Below are 26,987 nucleotides of genomic sequence, written 5' to 3'. Positions count from 1 at the left end.
ATGCGTGCTGCCTCCACGCTGCTTCTCCTCTGCTTCCAGGCATGTCCTCCACCTGCGCCAGTGAGCCTGCTGCACGCCTGTCTCCCTGAATCCCCACAACCAGCTCTGCACATTAGCCCTGTCTTACAGAGGAGGGAACGGAGGCCCAAGAGATGAGGGACTTAGCAGGGCCTGATAGACTTGAAGGAGTTGGTGGGCTAGGCAAAGGTGGTGTTGTGCCTTCAATTGGGGCCAGTTGAGGTGTGGTGTCAGGCAGGAAACAGGAAGGGCCTGCTGATGTATCCGGGCCAGTCGCTAGGGAGTGGGAGTGAGTTTGAAGTGACTATGGGGTCTAGCGAGTACCATCCTGAGAAGCCGCCATGAGGGGCTCTACCAGCCCCGCAGGGCCGGGGAAGGCTCTCAACTCACAAGCAGGCCACCGGGACTTTCTTCCGAGGCAGAGGCACGTCTGGGGGGACTAGAGCTTTCAAGCTCTCAAAGGCCCTGGGCAGCACAAAAACACCCCTACTGCTGACCAATGGGGGGGGTGTTCAAGCACTGAACTGTTAGAGAACCCAGGATCCCAAAAGGCCACTTTAATTGTATGCGTTTACAGTGCATTAAAAAGAAAGGAGCAGAGCAGGCAGGTTCTGATCTTAAAGAAAGAACAGAACTGTGCCAGGCATCGTCTTCTTGTGTTCTTCAAAAATCATTTGACTCACCCACTGTGATTTGTGATTCAAATGGCAAATGCAGATGTTCTCAGTCTTTGTGTGGCTCCCCGGGGGCCCCAGTGTCTCCTTGTCCCCTGATTACATAAAAGCCTTGGTTCTGTGCAGAGCTTGCTGGTAGCACTGAGCAGGCACCTTAGATGAGGTGGGGGGGGGGGGTAGGGAGCAGGAAACTCCACTCCTGGGAGAGCTCAGCCAAGCAGCCTCCACACACTGCCTCCCAAGCACAGCGCAGGATACTTGGCTGTTCCCATGCTGTGTGATGTTAGGTAAACTGTTACCCCTCTCTGAATTTCAATGCTGACCTCAGCGGTTGTATAAGAATGGATTAAAGTGCCTCCCCCACCTCCAGTGGCTGCCCATGAGCCAGTGATCTGGATAAACCCCAGCTGTGCCATGTCTTGGCTATAGCCCAGCCAGCAGCCCTACTGAAGCTGTTTCCCCATCTCTAGAAAGGCAGTCAGCAGCAGACACCCACCCCCACCCCCAGTTCCCTCCAGTTCACGGCATCGGCGTGTGTCAGACTAGAAGGGTTTTCTGAGCCCCATAGGGTTTTCAGGGGCAGATTTTCTTATAGTAGATCACCAGGCTTTTCTTCTGAGGCACCTTGGAGTGGACTTGAATGGACAACCTTTTGGTTAGTAGCTGCCTGTTAACTGTTTGCCCCACCCACCCTGGGGTTCCAATGAGCAGGTGGCACCTGTCAGAGGAGTATCTCCAATAAGCTTATTGGCTACAGTGTATCGGGGACCTACCAACATAGGCATAAAGCACTAGGCTGCTAACCAAAAGGTCAATAGTTCAAAACCACCAGCTGCTTAGAGGGAAAAAAAGAAGAGCAGGCTTTCTACTCCTGTAAAGAGTTACAGTCTTGGAAATGCACCGGGCAGTTCTACTGCATCCTACAAGGTTGCTTTGAGTTATAATTGACTCAATAGCAAGGGATTTGGATAATTAAGGACTGACTATGTCCCATAGGAGTCTGGAGACACCCTGGTTATGGGATGGGCTGCTAACCTCAGGATCAGAAGTTAGAAATCACCAGCTGCTCCAGGGGAGAAAGACTGGGCTTTCTACTCCCATGAACAGTTAACCGTCTCAGAAGCCCACAAAGGCAGTGCCCCACCGTCCGTCCTCTACGGTTGCTGTGCATTTTGGAGTCAACTCGATGGCAGTGGTTGACTGTACCCCGCGGCTTGAGCCCAGGTCTTATCTGCAGCAGATAGGACCTGATGATCCGCTTGCATAAGGGTGCCAGTGTAGAAGCCCCAGGGAGCAGTTCTACTCTGTCCTGCAGTGTCGCAGTGAGTTAGAACACTCGGCGGCACATAGCCTGTCCATCAGTGAGGCCCTTGCATGGGGCAAACCGCTAACCCACTCCACTGCCAACCGAGAGACCAGAGGTCTGCCTACTCAGAAGGCCTGCCAAGCTACTCCCCACGCATCAGCGTTGGAGACCCCATGGGGTGCGCTTGGGCTCCAGCCTGTGAGGTCACAGAGAAAGGAACCACTCCCCAGGGGCCGAGTCACAGCCTAACCTCACACACCAACACCTGCAACACAGAACGCAGCTGGGAGGGGCGTGGGGGGCTGTTCTCTGAAAAAGGGGATGGGTACTTCTGAGCTCTTGGCCTTATCTTAGGTAAGGTCCCTAGAGCAGAGCCCCCCCCCCCCCCAAAAAAAAAACACCTTAATCACACAAGAGTTTCTAATGTCACAAGAAGTCCAGAAGGCAATGCAGGCCCAAAGTAGCTGCACACGGTCCAGCCATTTCATCTGCATTCCAGCCAGAAGAAAAGGACGTCAACAGAGAAGAATGCACCACCCCCCACATAGCCAAGGAACAGGGTGGCTTTCCCTCATTGTCCCAAACTTGTCACAGACCCACACTGATTGTCAAGGGAGGGTGACCGAGAAACCAAACTCACGCACTCCAGCTCCTAGCGACTCTTGGCTACAACTCTCTATGGGATGGAAAGCCTCTTCTTTCCCCCTTGGACCAGCTGGGGGTGCTGAACTGCTGACCTTTTGGTTAGCAATCCAATATATGATCATTATGCCTTCGGGTGGGTTGGGGATATAAGTTGGGGTTCTTATGATTAAAGGCAGGGAGGGATGTGGGGAGAGACTGGTAGACGATGCCAGGCCACCTGTGCCCTTGCCTTAGTTTCCATTTGGGGCTTTCGCTGGGGGTGCAGCTGTTGAGTCCTTCCTTGATGTTATCTTGTTCCCTTCAAGGGAATCCTCTGCTGCCACCATTGTCCCCATTTGAGGCCCGTAAGGGGCTTGCCCGGGCCCCACAGTTAGCAAGCACTTGTGTCCCAAGCTACAGGCGTCAGAGAAAGCACCCTTCCACCTTCCATCCGATCTTCCTCCCTGTGCTTCAGCTTTATGTAACAAACTCGAAAAGGGCCTGGAACCTGGAGGCTCCCTAGCTCCTCCGAATTAGCATCTTGGGCCTGGTGATGCAGTGACTAAGGATCAGTGGGGCGGATTAGAGACTCTGGAGCTTCCCTTGGGCCCTGGGATGGCCTGATTCTGCACGCACGCACACACACAGAGTCCTCACTTGCTGTCCCTCTGCAGGTCAGCGGCCACTTGGACTATGCCAAGCAGATGGACATCATCCTGAAGTCGGTGGGCATCCGCACCAAGCCAGGCTGGGACGAGAAGGGACTCTTGCTGGCCCCAGGCAGCCTGCCCCTGGGGGAGCCTCGCCAGGGGGCAGCTGCCATCTCCTTACCATCAGGCGAGGCCACCCACCTGGATGAGCAAGCCCAGGATCTCACACCCAAGGACACCCCTCAAGTTGCCACAATCACTGAGCCCCACCAATCCCAGGTGCCAAGGGGGCCGGGCCACTCTGAGAGGGCCTCCTCTCCGGCCGCCCTGAAGCCCGCAGAAAGCCCCCATGTCTGCAGCCATGGCATGGACCCCAATCCACTGGGCTGCCCTGACTGTGCCAGCCAGACCCCAGGACCCTGCCCAGGCCTGGACTGACTCCCAAGCAGCCACTGTGCTGCTGTCCCAGTGGTCGGCACAGCACTCCCTCCCGCCTGAGCTCCCCAGGTGCAGGGTTTCCACAGGTGCCTTTCCTGCAGTATGGCACTGGAATGGTGGGGGGCGGGGGGAGCAGAAGGCCTGCTCACCCTGGGGAAGCAAGGCTAAAGAACTGAAGTCCACCAGCCACAGGCTCAGTGTACCGCAGGACTGCAGCTTTGAGGGGTGGGCCTGGCTGGCCACCCAGAACCCAGGGGTCTCTGGGGCCTGAGGCTGCCCCACCACCACTCCCCCAGGCCTCCGGACCTCCATGAAGCCAGTATCTATCTGTCTGTTCTCCAGTCAGGGCCTGGGTACCAGAGCAGACTGAAGGGGCACGGAGTAGGGCAACGTGCTCTGCTCCTGGTAGAGCCAGTCAGGCCTGCCCCACAGCCATGCAGGGTCATCAGTCAGACTGTTGGGGTGAATGCGCCCCCAACAGTGCACAGCATATTGGCCTTCCATAGAACTGACAGACGGTGAGCAACTGCTGAGTCCAGCTGTGGTGTGGGTACAGCTGGGTCTGGTGACCAGAGTAAGTTGTAAGGGATGGGGGAGGGGAGAGGGGCTAACAATGATGAGGACATATCATGACGACTCCTTGCGGGGTTCCTGCGTGCCGGATGTACACATGGTCCTCGCGGCAGCTCTGCGAATGACTGTTACCTGTGTTTTTACACTCGGGGGAAACTGAGACCCAGAGAGCTGGAGTAACCTGTGCCAAGTTACACAGCTTATCAGCGTTAGAGCCAAGTCTCACATCCCAGGCAGCCGGGCCCTGTACCCAAGCTCTTAACCACTCGGCTGCACCCATGGGGACCTTCCCGCGTACTCCTCCCTCTGTCCCAGAAGGTCGGGGCCGGGGATCATGCGTCCCATGGTGCAGAGCTGACAAGCAGGGCAGGGTGAGCGTCGTCTCGGGCCGGCCTGTGTGCTTGTGTGTGTTTGGAATGACAGAGCTGCTGCTGGGGGTCCCACCTGCGCTGTCATCATAGAAAACAGGTCGCCAAAGGATTTTCCCGAGGTCCTAAATCCAGCCCCCCCCCACCAGCTGCTTCTCCAGCTCCAAGTGCCCCCACCCCCTGCCAAGTGAATCCAGTCCAGACCAGGTCGTTGTCTTTATTTAGTATTTATTGGGTCTGCGTGGCCAGGCCGGGGAGCCACGGGGGATCCCCAGCAAGCACCATGGCCCCTGGCCTTCTGCGACTTGTGGCCAGGGCCGGAGTTGAGTCTGGTCAGCACCAAGGAGAGTGCCAGGGCAGCCATGGAGGACCCCACCCACCCGGGGGTGGGGGTGTCCAAGTGTTTGGGTTGATGGAACTTTGTGCAGGGATGGATGGAGGGTTCTGGAAATAACCCCACTGGAAAGGAACCTATGTCAGGTAAACAGGAAACGAGCTCCCCCCCACCCCCCGGATCCATGAAGGCCGGGGGCCCACCAGGCTCCCAGAAAAGGGGTTGGGCTCTGGTTTCAGGTTGAGGAAAACAGACAAAGAACTGTAGGTACCAATAGCCCCTCCCCGCCCCCCCCTTGCCCACAGTCAGCAGCCTGGGGAACAGGCAGGATGGCCAGAGAGACAACAGCATCCTACTTGCCGCCTTTGGGTGCTCTTGGCACCCACGGGAGGAAAGTGTCACCCATTGTGCACACAATTACTGAGGCCCAGAGAGGTTCGTAACCTGCCCCGAGCTAGTAAGCAGTGGGGCAGAGATTTCCTTCAGGCCAGACCAGACGCAACCCAGAGCTCGCCTGTGCTGCAGGGAATGAACCCACCAGCCTAAGCCGGCCGGCCTGAAAACAGCCCAGCAGCTCCTACTCCAGCTTTAAAACTGCCTAAGCCTTCCCGGGAGTCACTGGGAGTGCAAACGGCAAACTCACTGGGCTGCTACCCGAAGGGTTGAGAGTTCAAGTCTACCCGCAAGGTGCCTGGGCAGAAAGGTCTGGTGAGCTATCCCTACCCAAACAAAGCCATGAACAGTCTCGGGAGCACAGTTCAACCGATGCACGTGCTTGCTGGGAGTCAGCGTCAACATCCAATCATTGGTAACTGCGTGTGGTCAGCCAGCGTCTCAGGTGGCACGGTGCAGGCAGACCACCCGCCCGGGCTCTTGTGAGCACGCAGTGTCTGACCTGGGGGCTCTAGGGTAGGACAGGGATATACATTTCAGCAAAATCCCAAAGTAATGTGGATGCTGCTGGTCTGGGGACCATACTTTGAGTAGCGAGAGGCCCGGCCAAGCACTCCCCTCTCTGCAGACGCGGCAAAGGGACACGACTGTCTTCATCCTAATCTGAGACTAGCATTCTCCATCCATCCAGCACGCACACAGCTACAAGGGACACTCAACTATGGGGCATCAGAACCAGAGTCTATCCCACCCGATGGGGGCTCTGGCGTGGGCAATGGGGGGTGGACTTAGCGCACCCTGGAGAAGCTCAGTGAGCCCCAAGGAGACCCACAGACTCCTGGCCATGGCTGAGAGCCTGGCCTGATCCCCCTCCCCACTAGCCAGCCCCTGGCCCTGATCAGTTCGTAGGGGTCCCCAGTGGATGCGGCTGCAGCTCAGGCTCTGGTGGATCAATGTTGAAGAAGGTGATGGTGGCAGCACCCCGGGCAGGAGGCAGGGGGTCCCGGGTGGCCTCTCCAGGCAGCAGCAACTGGGCTGTGAGCTGCAGGCCTGAGGAGGCCCCCGAGTCAGAGTCCAGGTCTGAGTGGGGCAGGGGCAGGGCTTGGACTTGCTGCAGGCTCAGGCCCGGCCTAGCGCCACTGTGAGAGGTGCGCATGGACGGTGAAGCGACGCTGGCCTGGTGCTCCGCAGGGCAGTGGGCACAGGGCAGGAATTTCCCGAGGGCCCGCTTGAAGTCTCGCATGAAGAGCGGATAGATGATGGGGTTCATGGTGCTGTTACAGTAACCCAGCCACGTGAGGACATCGAAGAGGTCTGGGGAGATGCAGTCACACACGGCCTGGGGTGGGGGTGGGTCACACCTGGGGTGAGTCAAGGGTACAGACCACCCTACCGACCCCAGGGGGCAGCCCACCCACCTCCCTCCATACCTGGGTTGGGGTGTGGGGGGCTTGGGGCTCCCCATGCTGTGGCCTTACCTGCACAATGTTGGCCACAAAGAAGGGCAGCCAGGTCACAAAGAACATGCCCAGCAGGATGCCCAGCGTCAGACTGGCCTTCAGGGCCTTCCTGCTGTGTGTGGTGGCCAAACGCCTGCTCTCTGCCGACTCCACCCCTGGACGTGGGGTCCGGGGCACCTGTGGAAGGAAGCCCACAGGAGCCAGTCCCAGGGGGACCCTTAGTCCCAGCCTCAAACTGGGCCTCAATCCCAGTTCTAGATTGAACCCTAAGACCAGCAATAAATTGAGCCCTGATACTTGTCTGAACCCCAACTATAGTCCTGATCTGAGGCCTGACCCTGCTTTGGACCACGCCCTAACTTCACCTATGATCGTGTTCCCAAACTGAACCCTGACCCTACCAGAATTCAGCTTCATCTCTGAACTCAGCCGAAGCCCCACCCTTAGCCCTAGATGAGCCCTGACCCCAGCAACAGATGGACTCCTGGCCCCAGCAACAGACTGATCTCTGATCCCAGCAATGGGCTAGGCCCTGCTGGACTGAGTGGGCCCTAACCCACATTTCGCAGGAGTCCTGAACGCTCATGCCTGCCCCAGACACAAATCAGAATGGCTCCGAAAAACAAGCATCCTTGCAAAGGATAACGCCCAGCGTTGTTAGGTGCCGTCCAATTGACTGACCCCAGTAACCCTGTGCACGGAAGAATGAAACGCGTCACGGCCCTGGCCACCCTCAACAATAGTTCCTGTGCTTCGGCCCACTTTTGCAGCCACGGCGAATCCATCGCCTGGAGGTCCTTCCTCTCTGTCGGCGCCCCTCCCCCGTACCAGACATGATGTCCGTCTCCAGGGACTGGTCTCTCCTGACAATATCGCCAAATTATGTAAGAAAAGTCGTGTCATCCTTGTCTCTAAGGAGCACTCTAGCCTTACTTCCGATACAATTCCAATGCTGCAGCAATCTGCCTACGGTTGTCCTTATTCAATGGCCAACTTTCATACAGGTGGGCTGCAATGGAGAATGTTACAGCTTGGGTCAGGCGCCCCTTAGTCCTCAAAGGATCTCCCTTGCTCTTCAATACTCTACAGAGGTCTTGTGCTGCAGATCCACCTAACGCGATGCATCTTTTGACCTCTTGACTGCTGCTTCCACCAGCATTGATTGTGGATCCAAGTAAGACAACATCAACATGTTTCTCATATGTTCACCAATACAAGTAAACATACGATTACAATGAGTCCCAACACCTTTCAAATCCTTTGATACTAAAAAATTAGTCGCCATTGGAGAGTGCTGGAAAAAAAAAGAGAAATTGCTACCTCTCCAGGTCTTGGCAATCTCTTTGAACCCTCTTTGTGGGCTTTACCGTTGCCTTCAGGCTCCACAAATAGAAATGCTTTTCCCAGAACTATGTGCACACAGCCCATGTTCCCCGTGAAGCCTGTTATAAATTACAAGGGGTGCCAGTAGCCTTGAAGTTTACAACTCAAATTACACTGGCGCATCCAACATCCCCATTCTCAAATTTGGACCATAAAAGCAGGGAGGGGAGACGGGGCAAAGAACTGCCCCCAGAGGCACAGAGAGGTTGATATCGCATCATGAGCTGACCACCAGCAGCCCCTAAACCCTCAAAGGCAATCTGAACTGGAAGATCCTTTAGCCCCGTTATTCTCTCAACTTTTTGAAGCTCATGAGCCCTTTGAGAATCTACTGAAATCTATAGAAATCTCTCTCCAGAAAATAGCATTAAGTGTTTGTACACAGGGACACACGTATGCATTCCCCACACTTTCAGAGGGCTCAGAGGCCAACTTGAAAACCATCCGGAAACCCCAAGGGGGTCCATGCAACCGCTCCTTGAAATCACATGTGGTAGTCAATCTGGACTTTCATCTATCAGATTTACATGAAGGGAGAGTCACGGCGTGTACCATGTCAGTGTTGTTCCTGCACAAAGGTGTGCCCACCTGGTCATAAGTGATAGATCAGCTGTGCGCTCCCCCAAGAACACACCGAGGTTTGAAAGCCAGGGATCCCCGCAGCATCCCCCAGCCCAGCTTAGCTCCTGAGGCAGTCAGAGGAGGCTTAGACATGGGGAGACGAAGGGGTCAAGAGGAGGCAGGAAGAGAACCAGATTCCCAGGCAACCTGCAGATGGAAGGAGGCGAAGCCAAGAAGATGTGTCATCTCTACAGAGCAGCAAAGCCAAATCCCCCACCCACTCTCACGACTGAGCTCTCTCCAGCCCCTACGCCTTTCTCCCAGCTAGTCAGAGACAGTAATGTCGGTGTCCTGTCCATGGTGCTGAACACCAACTAGGCATTATGGCAGTAGGGGGTGCAAAAATACGTGCTCAGCTCCTACCTGAAAGGACGAAGGTTTGAGTTCACCCAGAGGTATCTTGGAAGAAAGGCCTGGTTGTCTAATTTTTAAAAACAAGTTTGAAAACCCTATGGAGCATACATACAGTCACCAATGACTGTGCTTGTCTTTGGGGGAATGGGGAGGGGGAGGGGTGGTGGGAGGAGACAGGCAGTGGTGGGAATGGGAGGGAAGAGAAGAAAGACGCTAACCACCCAACAAAGTGCTCAGCCAAATGAAATCTGCCAGTACTGAACCTCAAGGACACCAAAGAGCAGCCTAAGAGAATCCTTAGCTCCCCATCTCTTGGTGGGACATCATCATGTGGAGATAAGAGTTGGGCTCTTAAGACATGTAATATGGCTTCAGATCACGCCTCTACCACTGACTCGGCCATCTTGAGGGGCCATCGATCCGATGGGGACAAGGCTGGGCTTCGGGAGTCACTGTGGATAAAGACTGCATGCACAGATGCCTGACATTGGTTACATGGCAACTGCATAATGCCCGTGGTGTAGTCCAATGACATGGGCATGGGACTGGGGTCACTCTCAGCACACCGTGGCCTGGTCCTTCTGCCAGCAGCGCAGGCTTCTCCAAAGCAGCCCTGATGTCAGTGCACATGCTCTGACTCACCAGGCTCCAGAGCTGAACCGCATCTCGACAGCTCCGGATGCTCTCCTCCAGCTCCAACCCACGCCACCCCACACAAGCCTGCTCCCTAGAGAGGGAAAGGGCGTCTGCGTTGCCTTCTCCTCTTCTGTTTTCTCTCCTCTAGGGTGGCCTCTAAAGGACCTCATGACCATGCCACTGTCAGCTTAGAGCAGGGAGTCCTCAAGCTTTTTAAACAGGGGCCAGTTCACTGTCCCTCAGACCCATTCGAAGACCAGACTATAGTTTAAAAAAAACTATGAGCAAATTCCTATGCACACTGCACATATCTTATTTTGAAGTAAAAAAAACAAACGGGGCAAAAGCACCCGACAGGCTGGATAACTGTCCTCGGTGGGCCGCATGTGGTCCATGGGCCATAGTTTGAAGACGCCTGGCCTAGAGGAAGAGGCTCACATTCCCCCAAAAGAATCCCTTGAGCCCTCCCACATCTTCAAACCCCTGCCATCAGTGAGGAGAGTCTGGCCCTGGGAGGACCCCTCATTCAGGTACCTGCTGGCGCCTAGCTCAGAGCTCTGAGCCACTGGGGACCTGAGGCTCGAAGGATGTACTAGAGGAGATCTGATGTTGCAGGGTCTGACAGAGAAGAAGAGCTGATACTTACTCCCCAGTCTTTCTGGGAGGGACCCCAGGTTTTCCCTCCTCTTCTCTCCAAGAATTGACCTCAGAGCCTGGACAAGAGGGAGGGGAGGAGCAAACAGGCCTGGCAAAGGTAGGGGACCTTCCAAGCTCAAACCAAGGCCCCGATGACTCCGCATAAGCGACAGCAGCCCCGTTTTCAAGGTCACAGCCCTTGAGACCCCTATGGAGCACAGTGGCGCTCTGGGTTGCATCAAAATCGGCTTTGTTTCAGCTCTGTATCAGCACTTAGTAGTCACTACTTCCCTCCTGCTTGGTTACTCCCATTTTGTAGACGAGCCAGTAGAGGCTCCAAGACAAAATAACTTGCCAAGGGTCACACAGCATATTAAGTGTGGACTAGGGGATTCAAAGCCATTTCCTGCTCCAGAAACTATGCTTTCCCTACTTTTCCACGCTGTTTTCCACTCAGAGATCGCAGCCACAGGGCAATCAGGGAAGGGTCACAAACCCCGTGTGTCCCCGGTGGTAACCACCAGCTCACACACCAGGGTCAGGCTCATGTCAGCCTCTATCATCCTCCTCCGACTCTCTCCCCTGTAAGCACCTCCAGGAGCCTCTCACAGCCAGGGCCTGTTTGCATGTCCCTATGTGTCCCCATTAGAATGACAGAGTGGCAATAAGACAATCTTGTGAGGCTCAAGAAACCAGGGATTACCAGAGAACGACTGACTAAAAGACCAGCTGCCTTTTATACCCTGCTGGGTAGTTCACGTGTCTTGCCTTGACCAAGCTAATGAATTGATTGGCTGGGCCTTTCTACTAAATAAAAACTAAGCAAAAAAAAGAGGACCTGATGCAAGGGGCTTAAGTGGAGAGCAAATGCCTTGAGAATGATTGGGGCAGGGAATGTATGGATGTGCTTTATACAATTGATGTATGTATATGTATGGGTTGTGGTAAGAGTTGTTGGAGTCCCTAATAAAATGTAAAAGAAGAAAAGAGAAAAAAATGATTAGGGCAAAGACTGTACAGATGTGCTTTATACAATTGATGTATGTATATGTATGAACTGTGAAAAGAATTGTATCAGCCCCAATAAATTGTTAAAAAAAAAAAAAAAGATCACAGCCATAAAAAAAACAAAAAAAAAAACTAAGCAGATATAAGTTAGAAAGAAAGGAAGGGATGGGAGGGGGGAAAAAACACCCGTGCTCAGTGTGGAGGCAAGAATGCAAACAGAAACCATCAACGCTTGTGGCAGCACATCTCACAACAGCCAAAAGACAGAAACATCTGAGCATCCACCAACAGATGCTGGACAACCTAACTGTGGGGCATGCACACCGTGGAGTACTATGCAGCTGTGAAGAGGGGTGGAGTCCTTGGGCATGCCCCAACGTGGGTGGGTCCTGAGAACATCATGCCGAGTGACATGAGCTCCCTGAAGACAAGCACTCTATGATCTCACTTATAGAAATGGGGGGTAGGAGCACTTTTAAGGAGGCATTGAGTTTCTGCTCCGAGTGGCAGTCATCTCAGCGTGAGGATTTTAAGCACAGACTGGAGCCAGTCGGCCTGGCCCTGTTACTGACCATTGACCGACCTTGGACAGTTTACTGCACCTCTCGGGCCTCAGCTTTCTTCTTTGTGAAATGGAAATGAGGAGTCAGGATGAGATTAGATACATATGTGATGCCTGGGACACAGTAAGCGCCGTCTCCTAGCTTACCCACTGCCATCGAGTCATTTCCAATGCACAGCAACCCTCTAGGTTTCCTGCGGCTGTAAATCTTTTCAGGAGTGGACGGCCTCATCTTTCTCCCTTGGAATGGCTCGTGGTTAGCAGTCGAGGCTTACCCAAGCACGCCACCACATCTTCTTAAGCTCCATGTGAGGCCTACCATCACTGTTGAAGTTGTTTCATTTGTGCCCAGCTCCGCTCTTCATAGAATCTTGCAAAACCAAGGGCTTGTTCACAGCAATTTTTTTTCAACAACATGAAAGACAACTACACACATGGACTTCTCCAGAGGGAGTGCACAGAAATCAAATGGACCATGTCTGCAGGACGAGACACCGGAGAAGCCCAATGTCAGCAGCTAAAACCAGGCCAGGAGCTGGCTGTGGAACAGACCATCAATTGCTCCTGTGTAAGTTCAGGGTGAAGCTTAAGAAAATCAAAACAAGTCCACTCCACAAGAGCCAAACTAAGACCTTGAGTCTATCCCACCTGAATTTTGAGAACATCTCAAGAACAGGTTTGCTGCATTAAACACTAATGACAGAGACCTGATGAGCTGAGGAGTACATCAGGAGCATCAGTCTTGAATAGAGCAAATGGTCAGAAAAAGACAGGAAAGAAAGAAAAGACCAAAGTCACTATCAGAAGAAACTCTTGAAACTTGCTCTTAATCAGAGAGTAAGTAGCTAATGCAAGTGGAAGAAATGGTGAAGTCAAAATGCTGAACAGAACATTTCACAGGGCAGCTCAAGCAATCAAAGTAAAATATTACAAAGCAATATGCCTCAAACTTATGTCCTGCCTTTTCAATGCTTTAAAGAGGTCTTATGGAGCAGCTTTACCCAGCGCAGTGTGCCTTGAGCTCGTGACTGCTGCTTCCATCAGCACTGATTGTGGATCCAAGCAAGAAAAATATTTTAACAGCTACAGTCTTTTCTCCATTTTTCATAATGTTACATGTTTGTCCAGTTGTGGGGACTTTTCTGTGCCTAACCCAAGTCATGCTATTTTCAATTGCTTCACATGCATGTGAAAGTTGGACACTGAAGAAGGAAGAGTGAGCAAGAGTTGATACATTTGAATCACGGTGCTGATGGAGAATGTTGACAGTAACAGGGGCCGCTAAAAGAACAAACATGTCTGTCCTGGAAGAAGTACAGGCAGAATTCTCCTTAGAAGAAAGGATAGGGAGACTTTGTCTCACATATAAGAGGGTACCCCCCACCAATGGAATTTTTTCAAAGCTATGTATTTAATTTTTTTAAAAATAGCTTATCACCTCAAAGGACTCTCCATTACACTGAATACATTTGTCAAATCTGCAATTCCATTCTTGGAAACATTTTTCAAACTCATGTTTGGATGACTGACAGCACCTTCCTCGTTTTTTCTTCACCTCTTTTATGCCGTCAAATTGCTGTTCTTTCAATACCCTTCCTCATTCGTGGAAACAAAAAGAAGTCGCTCAGAGCCAGGTCAGGTGAGTAAGGTGCATGGGGCTAGAGAGGCATGCTGGGGTTTTTTTGTCAAACACTGGCACGCTGAGCAGGTACATTGTTGTGGTAGCAAACCAGTACCCCATCTGCCACACATCAGCCCTTTTTTGTCACGCACTGTTATGCTATCTTTCCAGAACCTCTAAAAGAAAGCTTGATTAACAGTCTGACCTGATGGAATGAACTCCAAATGCAGTACGAGTCAACATTTGGGAAGTTGACGGACTTCAAGAATGGGGTTTGTCAACAATCGACGTTTTACATTTTCACATTTCACCACTAGCACCATTGAGGTTTTCCCATAATGCTGTCCTTGTAAGCTGTGTTCAACATCACAACAGTTTCTGTGGCCTTTTTCCAGAGCAGGAAACAAAGATTCCCAGCCCCATGCTGTTTTCTTAAATCGACTGTCATAAAGACCGAGGTTTGAGTGAAACTGCTTTCATGAAAAAATTCACCGTGACCACAGAGAACCTTCCCAGATGATGCCACTGGGTGCACTAACTCAGAGGGAGTTGCTTGATGTTCACCTAATGGGAAAAATGTGTACTACGAAAGCTCCACCCAGTGGAGCTTTTTTCCGGTTTTGAAACCAGTCCCTGGAGAAGGACATCATGTTTGGTAAAGGAGAGGAGCAGCGAAACAGAGGAAGGCCCTGAAGAAGACAGACTGACATGGTGGCTGCAACAAAGGGGCTCAGACATCAGGACAATTGAGAGGATGGCGCAGGACCAGGTAGTGATTTGTTCTGTTGTGCACACCCTCTAGCACAGGTTTCTGTGAGTCAGAACTGACCCAATGGCATGTAACAACAACCATGCTATATTTTACATATACCTATACAAATATATATAATGTAGCTTTCATGAATATGTCTTTTTATATAAATATTACATGTGACATCATATTATGCATTATGATGCCTACTATTTTGTATTTATATATAAATATACATATAACACCTATCACTGTATTTTCACATCTTTAAGGACATAGAAAGTATGTGGCACATAGCTGGTGTTTAACAAAGGTAACTTCCTGCCTTTCCTGTTGGGTAATAGCATATAGAGCAGGTGTTCAACAATGCATATATGTATACTATATGGATATAGAGATGTGAAATCCACTGTCTCCTCAGACAGCCTCCTGTGATCGCTATCATTACCCCTCCGCAGGTAAGTACTGAGTCAGACCTCCAAGGTCATTTCTGGTTCCAGAAATGGCACTTTTCCATCCATCCTACCCTGCTTCTCTATGCAGAAATCACACCTGGACGTCAGTGTTCCTTTGCCGTGAGCTCTCATCAGGAGAGACTGCCCGCAAGGAAACAGCATCACGGTTGGCAGAGTGGTGGTGGTGGTTGGCTGCCTGCAGTTGATTCCGACTCCCAGGGACCCCAAGTGACAGTCTAACTTCCCCCAGGGGGTCCTTGCCCATCACCTGATTCGTCCCCCTTGAAGCCCCTGCTGTTGTGAGGTGTCCATTCCCACTCACAGCGACCCAGGCCCGACAGAACGACACACTGCCCAGTCCTGCACTGCCCTCACGATGGTTCCTAGTTGGAGCCCACGGATGAGGCCACTGTGTCCATCCATCTTGTCGAAGGACTTCCTCTTTCTCGCTGCCCGCTCTCTCGCCTCACATTGTGCCCTTCTCCAGGGACTGGTCTCTCCTGACCACATGTCCAAAGAAATGTGGGGTGAAATCTCACCCTCCTTGCCTCTAAGGAGCATTCTGGCTGCCCTTCTTCAAGACAGATTTCTTCCAAGACTAAAGCTCCTGAGTGGGCTCAGTTCGCAGCTAACCCCTGATCTGGTGTGCCAGCAGGGCTCCGAGCTCACAGGACAGGCTCGTGGAAAACCCTCAGCCAGTTAGGATGCAATGACCACCACAGCAGGCTCAAACGTAGCCCCAACCATGAGGATGCTGGGACCCGGGCAGCCTTTCACCCGGTTACACTCAAGGGCCCACTGTGAGTGGCGCTGACACCACAGCAGCCAACAACTCCTACCCAGGGGCCCAGGGAGGTGACATGACTTGTCCAAGGTCATCTGCTGTGATGAGGAGGAGGCAAGATTTGAAACAAAACCGGCCTGACATCCCACTCCTGCCCCAGGGGGACTGCCCCAGGCCCCTCAATCCAAGCAGCCACCACGCCTGCCAGCCTCACCCGCTGCCACTCCATCAGCTCCTCCTGGCTCCGCCCCCTCCTCCCCCTCAGAGATATTTCTGTGATCGCAGGCTCCTCGGGATGGAAGGGAGGCTAGATCGCTAAGACAGAGGGAGGTTCCGTGCGGTGAGTGGGGGTTAAGGAAAGGGGGGGGAGAGGAGGAGGGCGACGTGATAGACAAGAAGTGGGGAGGAAGCAGAAGGAAGAAGGGGAGAGGTGGGAGGGGAAGGAGCGAGGAAGCAGAGGAAACAAGGGGGAAATGAAGATAAGGGGCATGGCCACCATGCTGATGCCAAGGAGTCAATTCTGACTGAACGTCCCCCCAGAGGGCCAGGAGAGCTGCCCCGTGGACTTTTCCAGGCTCTAACAGTTATGAGAGCGGCCTGCCGCATCCCCACCCCCACGCCCACCCCACAGTGACTCTTGGACTTGGGGCTCGTAGCCACTGCCCAGCCAAAGCTCCTTGTCTGAGCCATAGAGACCCAGGAGCCACAGCAGAGAGAGCGCAAAGCTGAGAAGGCAGCTCAGGGTGCGCTGCTGGACCTCCTCCTGCTCCTCTCCAACAGCCATGGGCTCCCAGCGTCCCAGACACCCTGCCCCCCACCCCCGCCAGGATCTTCTGGAGACAGAGGATCACCCTCACCTGGCACCCACCTTTCACACATACACACGCGCACGCATTCCTCTGCCCACTCTGCTGACTCCCCTCTGTCCACCCCTAGCCCCCAGCCCTGCCTGGGTTCTAAGCCTGGTCCCTTGCTCAGGCACAAGGCTGGGCAGATGGAGGAGCCCCGTAGTCAAACTCCACTTACATGAACTGGCATGTGGGGGTGAGGAGCACTAAAAATGCCCCTGGCGTCTACCGCAGAGGAACTGGGCCCCAAAGGCATATTTCCAGCTCCCTTCCGGGGGGTGGGGAGAAAGGGGGCCCTGGTGGCATAGTGGGTGGTAGGTTGGTCACAAGGTCAGCAGTTCAAAACCAATAGCTGCTCTGTGGGCGAAAGTTAAGGCTTTCTACTCCTGCAAAGCTTTTCGGTCTTGGAAGCCCCCGGGGCAATTCCACCCTGTCCCGTCGGGTTGCTGTGAGGGAGAACTGGCTCCATGGCTGGGAGGTTTGTGTTCCCTTCTGGGGACGGCTGGAGGCCAGGTTGCACAGGGAAGCCTCAAGGAGGATGTGCAAAGGGTCTGGCACATTCCAGCTTTGGGTCCTGCCCCCAGCCAGACCTTTTGGTCCAGGCCTGAAAGAGCCTCTCCCTCAGACCGAAGCTGCTCATCCTTGGGGCAGGATGGATGGTCTGGAGAGGAGGGCCATGGTGATCTAGGAAGCTGTAGCAGAGGCAGTAACCCAGGAGCAAATTCCCCAGAGGCAGGCACTTCACCAGGCAGTAGGGAAAAAAGTCTGCAGCAGGCTTGCCTGGGAGCCCAGCGACTTTGGGAGTCTGGCATTCCATCTTTGACTCAGGGGAGTGGGCTTTCCAGAGAGGGCGGGAATTCAGAAAGGCACATTCCTGGCTGTGAGCTCCGTGTGGCAAGGTCTGGGCCTATGGACATTCCACCCAGCCTTTGGCTTCATGGGTCAGTGTGATGCTGCTGCTGCACCTGTGACACCATCAACTGTGAATTCTGATTCCCAGTGTCACGCCTCACGATGGCATCTCCTGGTCAAGGCTGTCTCCCGAATAGAACAGAAACCCCCAGCAGGCTGGACCGCGTCGATGTGTTCTGCTCACTGTGCCTCCATAGTCCTGAGCAAAGTGGGCACCCAGGAAACAAGAGTGTGTGAATGGAGGCTGGCAAAGCACTTGGGCTCAGGCATACACAAGAGCCCATCCTGAAGGGGCGGGAACAAGAAGCGCTGGGAATGGAGCAGACACCCAAGCCAAGGGCAGCCGGCGTTAATCCCATTCCTTCCACAGAACTACTGAGGGAAGGCCTTCAACGCACCTAGCACTGTCTTGGGCACTGGCAACAGGGGACTAAGCAGAAAGCAAGGTCTCTCACGACTGGAAGGATAAACACCAACTTGGGAGTTTCCCAAGGGAAAGCAAAACAACGGGCTAGATGCTTGGCTGTATAGACATGGGTGGTTGGCAGTGTAGACGTGAGTGTAGAGAAAGGGGAAGTTCATAAGAGGAAAAAGAGACAGAGGGGGGGGTTGATGAGTGGTTTGAACAGTTGAGTGTGGAGCTGATGGTCTGAAATGTAAATCACCCATAATCCAACTGGAAAAAACAAGTGAGATGGCCAGACTTTGCCTCAGACAGGTTATCAAGGGGACCAGGCCCCGGAGAAGGGCCCCTGCTGGGTAAGTCGAGGGTCTGTGCGAAAGAAAAAGACACTCGATGAGATGGACCAACATGGTGGGCTGGCGGGGGACTGATGGGGCAGTGCTCCATTCTGTTGCATGTCGCGGGCTCTGAGTCAGAACCAACGTGGGGGCACCTAACAACCAGCTGTGTGTTTGTTCTGCTCATTTACATCTACCTTTGTGTCTGCCGCCACTAAAAGGGAAGGGGGAAAAGACAAGGTCTCATAAAGCTTACATTCTAGAGGGGCAAAATAAAGGCATAGGATTTAGCTAAGTATATGTCAGACTGTGGTCTGTATTGCTGAGAAAGGGAAGCCAGCAGGAGGGTCCCTGGGGAGGGTCCCCAGAGTGGCTGCTCTTGGTAGAAGCGTTCAGGAGTGCACCTGAGCAGAGGCCTGGGAGAAGTGGTGGGAGTTAGGGGTGAGCCCTCGGGGGATTTGGGGCAGGGGCACACCAGGCAGAGGGGACAGCCAATGCAAAGGCCCTGAGGCTGGAGCATGGTCAGCCTGTTCCGGAACAGCCAAGAGGCTGACGTGGTTAGCACAGAAAGCGTGGGGAGGAGGGTGGAAAAGAAGAAACCAGAAAAGGAGCAGAGGGCTAGAGCCCACGGAAAGCAAGACCACTAGAGAAGGGGGCAAGAGCAGATCAGGCTTGCATATTAAAGGATGCTGCTGAGTTAGAACAGAGTGAAAGGGTGGGAGTGAGGATCGCCCAGGCCTCAGAGGAAGGGGCTCAGGCCAGGTGGAAGCCAGGTGAGAGGCTCAGGCCAGGTGAGAGGCGGTTGGAACTTGATGGTCCTTTGAAGGTTATGATAGAATTGGATGTGAATGGGGAGAAAGACAGAAGCCCAGTTGGCCAAGCTGCCTCCAAGGCTTTCAGCCTGAGCCATATGAAGACCAGAATTACTGTCCACCGAGAGGAGGAAGGCTTTGGAGGGCAAGCTCTGAGCTGGACAATCTGAGGCTGAGCTCAGTGGGGTGTGTTCATGCTTTAGGAAGCATCGGGTGTCCATGGCGTTTTCCAGCATGAGACAAGATGAGAGCACTAAGGGGTGGACGTAGGAAGAGTGGACCGGTCAGAGGACTGAGGCCAGGGATGCCCGGGTGAAGGATGGGGCAGGAGGGACCAACAAATGAGATACAGCCAGGGAGGTAAGAGGGATAGTGTGGTCCAGACAGACTCAACTGCCCTTGCTGCTCAGACAGTCTGAGCTGGTACCCTACTCACCCACTGAGTGGCCTCCATAACACAGGCATGGCGGCGGTCCTTGCCCCCACGGGGTTGTTTGTGGGATTAGTAAGCTTGGCTTGGTGCCTGACACATAGAGAGTGCTAAAGACCATGAGCTTCAGCTGTACGCACCTGGGAGACTCCTGACCAGGTGCTGAACCAAGGTCTCAGGGTCAGTCCTGGAAGCCAATTCATTCGAAGGAAAGAAAGCTGTGTGTCAGGCACTGTTGGAACAAGAACCTGAACTCCCCCCGCCCCCAACCTCACCAGAACTAACCTCTCCTTGCTCACGAAGTGTGCGTGTGCAAGATGGCTTTAGGGGGGTCAGTTGACAGCCCATCAAACACCATTGGCCACGGAATGTAAGCACGTCCCTGACCTCTCCGGTCCTTACCCAGCCCTGCTGGTTAGGTCATGAGGGCGGTCTCGTGCTGAGGATGCTGGGCCTTTCATACCCTCCAGCTCTCTGCAAGGGGGAAGCAGACCTTGAACTTAGAGATGTCAACTCGCTTCTGGGGCTTCCTGGCAGAACTGGTGTTTGCCATCGCCTCCTATTGATGGCAAGGAATCCTGATTTTCCTTTTCCAGAAGAGCTGTGAAGTACTCAGTCTAAACCAGTGTGGGGAAGGGACACGAGAAGGGGAGGTGGTGATTTAAAGAAAACACAGTGATGAGTTCAAGTGGCTTAAGGGGAATGAAGGACAGTAAGGCAGAGACTCTGCGCCGGGTACCGAATGTCTGACGTTTGGGGAAAACGCCTTTAAAAGCACCCTGGGATGGAGTGCTGAGGACCCAGGGCAGCCAAAATCACTGTGAAGACCCAGGTCGGGGTCACAGCCACCTCCCGAGCTTCAAGAACATTCCCCAGGGCTGTAGCCCGAACCTCCTGCACCTGGGGCCTGGTTTTCTGGTCGCTCCTCCAGCTGCAACTCTGGGCCTCACTGGTGAGCTCAACAGATGGCTGCTCTGGGGCTCTGCCAAGGAGGGTGTCAGCCTTTCAGCCATGAAAAGATGGCCATTCATGCAGCCCGCCCTACCCTCCAGGAGCCTCCTCCAGCTGAGGCGACACCACATGACTGGTAGGCCAGTAGGTCTATTCTCAGGGCCTGGGACCTAATTCTCTGGGATTTAGGCCTGGCATCTCTTAAGATGCCAACAAGACTTGGGTTCCTGTGTAAGGAACAGTCTCTCCACTTCTCGATGCAGAACCTTGAGCAAGAACGCCTTTCACAAGTCCTCACTGATCCCCACCCAAGGACAATCGTCACTTGTCACTGTGGTGGCTTGCTTAGTTATCGCTGCTGCTGCCAGCTATCCCACTGGCATTTCAAATACCAGGAGGATCTTGGACAAGTTTCAGTGGAGCTTCCAGACTATGGTAGACTAGAAAGAAAGGCCCGGAGATCCACCTCCCCCAAATCAGCCAATGAGCACCCCATCACAGAATACCATCCACTACAATGCCAAAAAGACAAGCCTCGTAAGTCGGGCAGCACTCAAACACACAGTGGCCTCAACGGACCCAACATACCAGTGATCTAGAACACACAGTCACGTTTCACAGTGGGCGTATGAGGTCACCACGTATGGGTTGGAGCTGACCTGGCAGCAACTAACAAGGGCACCTGTGAGCTCTGGTCTGCCTTCCTTACGGCAGCGCTTGCATTCGGGTATGGAAGAGCAACAAGAGACAGGTCCACAAGTAAGCGGAGGGTTGTGATAGAGAACAGCAGGAAGGGAAAGGGTGGTCGGGGGTTGTTCCTGAGCACTGACCCAGAGTCAAGCAGGAACAGAACTGCGAGGAGAGCATGCCAGGCGAAAGGAACAGCAAGAGCCAAGAGCTGAGGCCAAAATAGGCCTGCGGCCTTCTAGGAACTACTGGAAGAGCCACGTGTCTGATGCCCAGTGATAGCCTAGGCAGGGGAGATTGGGGGATGAGCTCTCTCTGTATCTTAAAAGCAATCAAGAAGGGGATTGGAGCAGAGGAGGGCCAGCATCGTATGCATTTTGTGTTGTTCTGGCTCCTGGGTAGCAAACGGGGTGGTAGGGGAGTTGAAATGCGGCCAACGGGAGCCCGTAGGAGTTTACCCAGGAATGAAAAAGGCTGCTTGGATGGGGAGCAGTGGAGGCCAGCCTGCACTTGCACGTGGCAGCACCAACCGGCCTTGCTAATGGGTGGGAGGGCGTGAGGGCAAGAACTTACTCCTTGACACCGGGATGGTGCCTCCTGCCAAAGGGGGAGGAGTGGGAGACAGCAGGTTGGGTGAGGGGGACAACCTAACTCCCTGTAGAGCTGGACCTTCCAGAAGCCAACTTAGTGGACAGTCAGGCATTGAGTTTGGGGTTCCCACGAACGACAGGATCCGGAAACGCCCCAATGCCCAGTGGACGTCTCATGGCTGCTCACCCCCTCCCCATCCTGTAATCCCCACACACACCCCAGCGCAACGTACCCCGGGCACCTGCAGCGTCTCCAAGGCCTGGTTAGCCATGCCCGCGGTGAGACAGGCTACCTGCACCGCCTGCTTGCGGGCGGTCAGCAGAATCCGGCAGTAGGTGAAGCAGATGGCGCCCGAGGGCAGGAAGAAGGTGACACCGGACGCCACGAGGACGAAGGGCAGGCTGGCCAGCAAGCGACACTGTCCTGGGGCGGGCGTCCGCACCCGGCCCAGCTCGTGCCAGCCCAGGAGCAGGGGCAGGAAAGAGGCGAGCGCGGCGAGGCTCCAAGCGCCCAGGACGAGCGCCAGGGCGCGCGGGGGCGTCATGCGCAGCTTGTAGCGCAGCGGCGAGAGGATGAGCAGGTAGCGGTCCAGACTGATGAGGCAGAGGTTCAGGATAGAGGCACTGCAGCACATCACGTCGAAAGCGGCCCAGAGCAGGCAGAGGCTGCGTGCCAGCACCCAGCGCCCGTACAGCGCGTTCAGCATGGCGGGCGGCATCACCACCAGCCCCACCATCAGGTCGGACGTGAAGAGAGACACCAGGAAGAAGTTGGACGTGTTCCGCAGCGCCGGCTGGGTGCAGATGAGCACGATGAGCAGCATGTTGGCCGCCGCAGTCAGAGTGATGACCACACACAGCGCAGCTGCCACCCAGCCGCTGCCCCTCGGGGCCGACGGCGGCCCCGCTCCCCAGTCCGGGCTGCTGTGGTTGGAGGGGCCCGACTCTGGGACCATGGGTCCGGGGGTGGGAGGTTGGGCGTGAGGTCCGAGAGGGGTCTCTAGGACGCTGTAGGGTGGTGAGGACGAGCAGGTAAGGAAGAAGTGGCTGGTTAGGGGTGCAGAAACTGGACGGGCGTCCTCAGAAGACAGGGGGTCCCCTGGGGCTCAGGGAGAGGAGGAAGAAGGGTTCTTTGGGCTCCCCCGGGTGAGGGGGCATGGGCAGAGACACCCGGAGCAGGAACTGAGAAAGTTTGGGGAGGGGGACGCCGATGGCGTGCTGAGAACCCTTGGGAGGAATAGGTACCTAGTTAGGAGCCTGGGGACACGGGATCACCCTTGGAGGTTGGATGGGCACCCTTGGGTGGGAGCAGAGCCGCCTAGAGGGGGCGGGAGGTAAAATAGGGGACGGACCCGGGAGGTGGGCGCGGGGTGCTGCTGGCGCCCGCTGGTCGGGGGCGGGAGGGGGGGTGTCTTGTGGGCCGGGCGGTGGTGCTTGAGGTGGTGGGGTGGAGCCCCTGGCAGGGAAAGCTCTGGGGCTAGGGCGCGCGGTGGGCGCAGGCCGGCCACCTCCGGCCGGGCTCCGCCGCGCTGGATACCTGGGGCGCTCGGCGCTGCTCCGTGGCCGGCGACTGCGGCAGGCCCCGCGGGGCTGCGAGAAGAGAGGGGCCGCTGCCAGGCGGGCGCGGGCAGGGGCGCCGGGACCCAGGAGGCGCGGCGAGGGGCTGGTGTTGCTGCCAGCAGTGCGGTCCGCGCGCCGGGAGCCTGCGCCCCGCTCTGCGGTGGGCGGGGAGATGCCGCGCCCCAGCCTCGGAGGCGAGAGGGTCCTGAGTCCCCCGGGCCTGGAGAGGGAAGATCCAAGCGCCCCAACCGCGCAGGGTCGCCTCCCCGGCAGTCACAGCAGCCTTCCCACCCCCGGATGCCCCTCCCTCCCCAAGCCACACGTGGCGGCGGCGCAGTTGGAACTCAGAGGAGGGGGCTGCGGCTCGCTTTATTCAGGGACTGCTCCCCAATGCCAGGGGGTGGGAGGTGGGCGTCTACCTGCCCACAGCTGGGTTGCAGCGCTACCGGGTGGTGGGTAAGGCGGGAGTTGAGAAATATAGATCAGATCGCCTTATTGCTGTGTGCTGGGCGTCCCATCCTATGTTGTTCTACGGATCGGATCGAAAGGGGTTGATCATTCCTGCATACTTCACCTTGCGTCTGAGCAGGAAGGCTCAGTGAAGCAGGCTACCTGCTCCCCAGAGCCCTGAGTAGAAACCATCCTGGTCCCCCCACAAGGCTGGTCACTAAGGATGGAGTCCCTGACCCGTGGGCAGAGACCGTGAACAGTCTGGGGAATCTTCAGGCCGCCTGAGCTAAGGTAGCTGCAGGGAGAAGGGGACATGTGGGGGCCCCTGGGTGAGAACCCCTGTGTCTCTCTCCTCCAGACACTGCACTGGTGAACCCTGTGGAGTCCATGCATTGGTCCACCAGCAATGAAGCACGGAGCACCTACGAGGTGTCCATGCTGTTCTGGCCAATCAGGACACTGCCCTGGACGAAACAAAGCCCCCTGGCTTCATGCAGCTTACACTGACGAGATCAACAATAAACAGTAGGGAGACTAGCACACAGAAGGGGAAACTGCTGCAAGAGAGAATGTAGAGTAGTAAGGGGTCAGAGGGGCCCTGGTGTGGGGGCATCAGTAAAGCACTAGCTGCTGACCCAAAATGGCTAGCAGTTCGAACCCAGGCAGCTGCTCCACAGATGAGAAGACCTGGTGATCTACTTCCATTAAGATTACTGCCTTGACCCTCAATGCATGAATACTTCTACTAAATTGGCATTCTATGATGCTCACCCTCCCGACACAACCACTGAAGCCAAAGCGGGTGAACAAGCAAAGGTGGTGAAGAAAGCTGATGGTCCCCGGCTATCAAAAGAGACAGCATCTGGGGTCTTAAAGGCTTGAAGATGAACAAGCAGCCATCTAGCTCAGAAGCAACAAAGCCCACATGGAAGAACACACCAGCCTGTGTGACGAGTGGTCCCGAAGGGATCAGTTATCAAGCATCAAAGAACTAAAAATCATATCATTGGGTGCACACCTCCATGATAGGATCTCTGAAGACAAATGGGTGCATAAGCAAATGTGGTGAAGAAAGCTGATGGTGCCCAGCAATCAAAAGAGATAGTGTCTGGGGTCTTAAAGGCTTGAAGGTGAACAAGCGGCCATCTAGCTCAGAAGCAACAAAGCCCACATGGAAGAAGCACACCAGCCTGTGCGGTCACAAGGTGTCGAAGGGATCAGGTATAAGGCATCATAAAAATTTTTTTTTTAATCTTACCATAGTGAATGAAGGGGGAAGTGCAGAGTGGAGACCCAAAGCCCATTTGTCGGCCAATGAGGATCCCCTCCCAGAGGGGTCTAGAGGAGGAGATGAGTCAGTCAGGGTGCAATGTAGCACCGATGAAGAATACAGCTTTCCTAAATGCTTCCGCATACACCCCCCACTATCATGATCCGAATTCTACCTTGCAAGTCTGAATAGAGCAGAGGTTGTACACTGGTGCTTATGGGAGCTGGAGGCACAGGGAATCCAGGGTGGATGATACCTTCAGGACCAGGGATGTGAGGGGCGATACTGGGAGAGTAGAGGGTGAGTGGGTTGGAAAGGGGGGACCCATTACAAGGATCTACATGTGACCTCCTCCCTGGGGCATGGACAACAGAAAAGGGGGTGAAGGGAGACGTCGGACAGGGCAAGATATGACAAAATAATAATTTATAAATTATCAAGGGCTCACGAGGGAGTGGGGAGCGGGGAGGGAGGGGAAAAAAGAGGACCTGATGCAAAGGGCTTAAGTGGAGAGCAAATGCTTTGAAAATGATTAGGGCAAAGAATGTATGGATGTGCTTTATACAACTGATGTATGTATATGTATGGATTGTGATAAGTCCCTAATAAAATGTTACAAAAAAGATTACTGCCTTGAAAACCCATTGGGGCAGTGCTACTCTGTCAGACGGGGTCCTTATGAGCCCAAATTAACCAGTGACACCTAACAACATGGCAGATTGGGGATGGATCGGTGGGGAAAGTCCTGCCCTTGGACCATGTAAAAACGCCAAATAAACTCACAGCCTTCAAGCTGATGTTGACTCATAGTGACCCTATAGGACAGGGTAGGACTGTCCCTGTGAGTTTCCAAGACTGTAACTCTTTAGGGGAGGGTGGTGGTTTTGAACCATTAACCTTGTGGATAGCAGTCCAAGGAATGATCACTATACTACCAGAACTCCTTAGGCAGTATAAAGCCTGTGAAATCATCAAAACCAGTTCACATCACACTCCTCATGGAGGCCATCCCATGAGGGGTGAGTTAATGAAATGTCGAATGATGTCATAAGTATCCAAATGGCCCTTGGCAAAAAAAAAAGGTTCCCTGTCCCTGATCTAGAGTGAGGGTGATGGGGGTCTCTTTCCCTCCCCAGAAACTGAAAAATAATACCTCCGATGTAAGATGTTATTACATCATTCTCCCTGGGTGGTACAAACTGTTGACTAATAAACAAAAGGCTGGTGGTTCAAGTCCTTTCAGGATGTCTTGGAAGAAAGGCTTCATGATCTACTTCCCACAAAACCCCTGAGAAACCACTGGAGCACAGTTCTACTTTGACATGCAACATACATGCATGCATGTTGGCTGACTGGTCGGCCACTGGTTGTGGTTTCCTTTTTATTTTTTAAATATTCCAGGGATATGATGATGGCCACACATGTACAAATGTGCTTGACGCAATGGATGGATGGATTGTGATAAGAGCTGTATGAGCCCCCAATAAAATGATTTTAAAATAATAATAAATATTCCAGGGGTTTTTAGTATCTTCTTTCTACTCCTCCAGTACACCTGTCCATCAGCTTGCCGCACTCTGGTGGCTTGCGTGTTGCTCGGATGCTGGTGGCTGTGCCACCAGTATCTCAAAAACCACCAAGGGACAGGGCTCAGTGGAGCTTCCAGACTTAGACAGACTAGGACGAAACGTGTGGCCAACAACTTGCAAAAATGAACTAGTGAAAACCCAATCAATCACAGAATGTTGTTTGAGATTCCAGCTCACTTGCTTTGAACCCACTATCAGGAGGCACCGGGAACTGCAACACGCCATCATGCAAGATCGCTCACTGCTATGGAGTCAGTGCTGACTCAGAGCGACCCCCTGTGGGTTTCTGAAACTGTTACCATTGACGGGAGTAGAGAGCTCAGTCTTTCTCCCTTGGAGCTGCTGGTGGTTTTGGAAACTGCCAACCATGCGGGTGGCAGCCCACTGAGTAACCACTACACCACCAGGGCCCCTGAAAGTGGAATGAAATGCTCACGAGATAGCTGGCTTGACACAAAGGCCGCTGCAACAGATGCAAACCTACAACAATCATGGGGA

At 54.1% G+C, this 26,987-nt stretch overlaps 2 protein-coding genes across 2 annotated transcripts in view; one reads left to right on the top strand and one right to left on the bottom strand.

The window, feature by feature from the left end:
• TMCO4 (transmembrane and coiled-coil domains 4) overlaps positions 1-9,294 on the top strand; it is a 90,822-nt gene extending 81,528 nt beyond the window's left edge. Inside the window, exon 14 of the mRNA XM_075551487.1 lies at positions 3,297-9,294. Coding sequence (XP_075407602.1) covers positions 3,297-3,710 — 414 coding nt within the window. The 3' untranslated portion in view covers positions 3,711-9,294. The remainder of the gene's footprint in view (positions 1-3,296) is intronic.
• HTR6 (5-hydroxytryptamine receptor 6) lies at positions 6,202-22,576 on the bottom strand. The gene is made up of 3 exons (XM_075551501.1): positions 21,863-22,576; positions 6,857-7,015; positions 6,202-6,717 (listed from the first exon to the last, which is right to left on the bottom strand). Exons 1-3 carry the CDS (start codon positions 22,574-22,576, stop codon positions 6,277-6,279), a joined length of 1,314 nt encoding a protein of 437 aa, XP_075407616.1. The 3' UTR covers positions 6,202-6,276.
• Between the last annotated feature and the right edge of the window lie 4,411 nt (positions 22,577-26,987).

Source organism: Tenrec ecaudatus, chromosome 1 (genome assembly GCF_050624435.1).
Source record: "Tenrec ecaudatus isolate mTenEca1 chromosome 1, mTenEca1.hap1, whole genome shotgun sequence".
Classification (NCBI taxonomy): Eukaryota; Metazoa; Chordata; class Mammalia; order Afrosoricida; family Tenrecidae; genus Tenrec; species Tenrec ecaudatus.
Note: the sequence above shows the minus strand (reverse complement) of the source record. Positions and strands in the feature narration are given on the sequence as shown.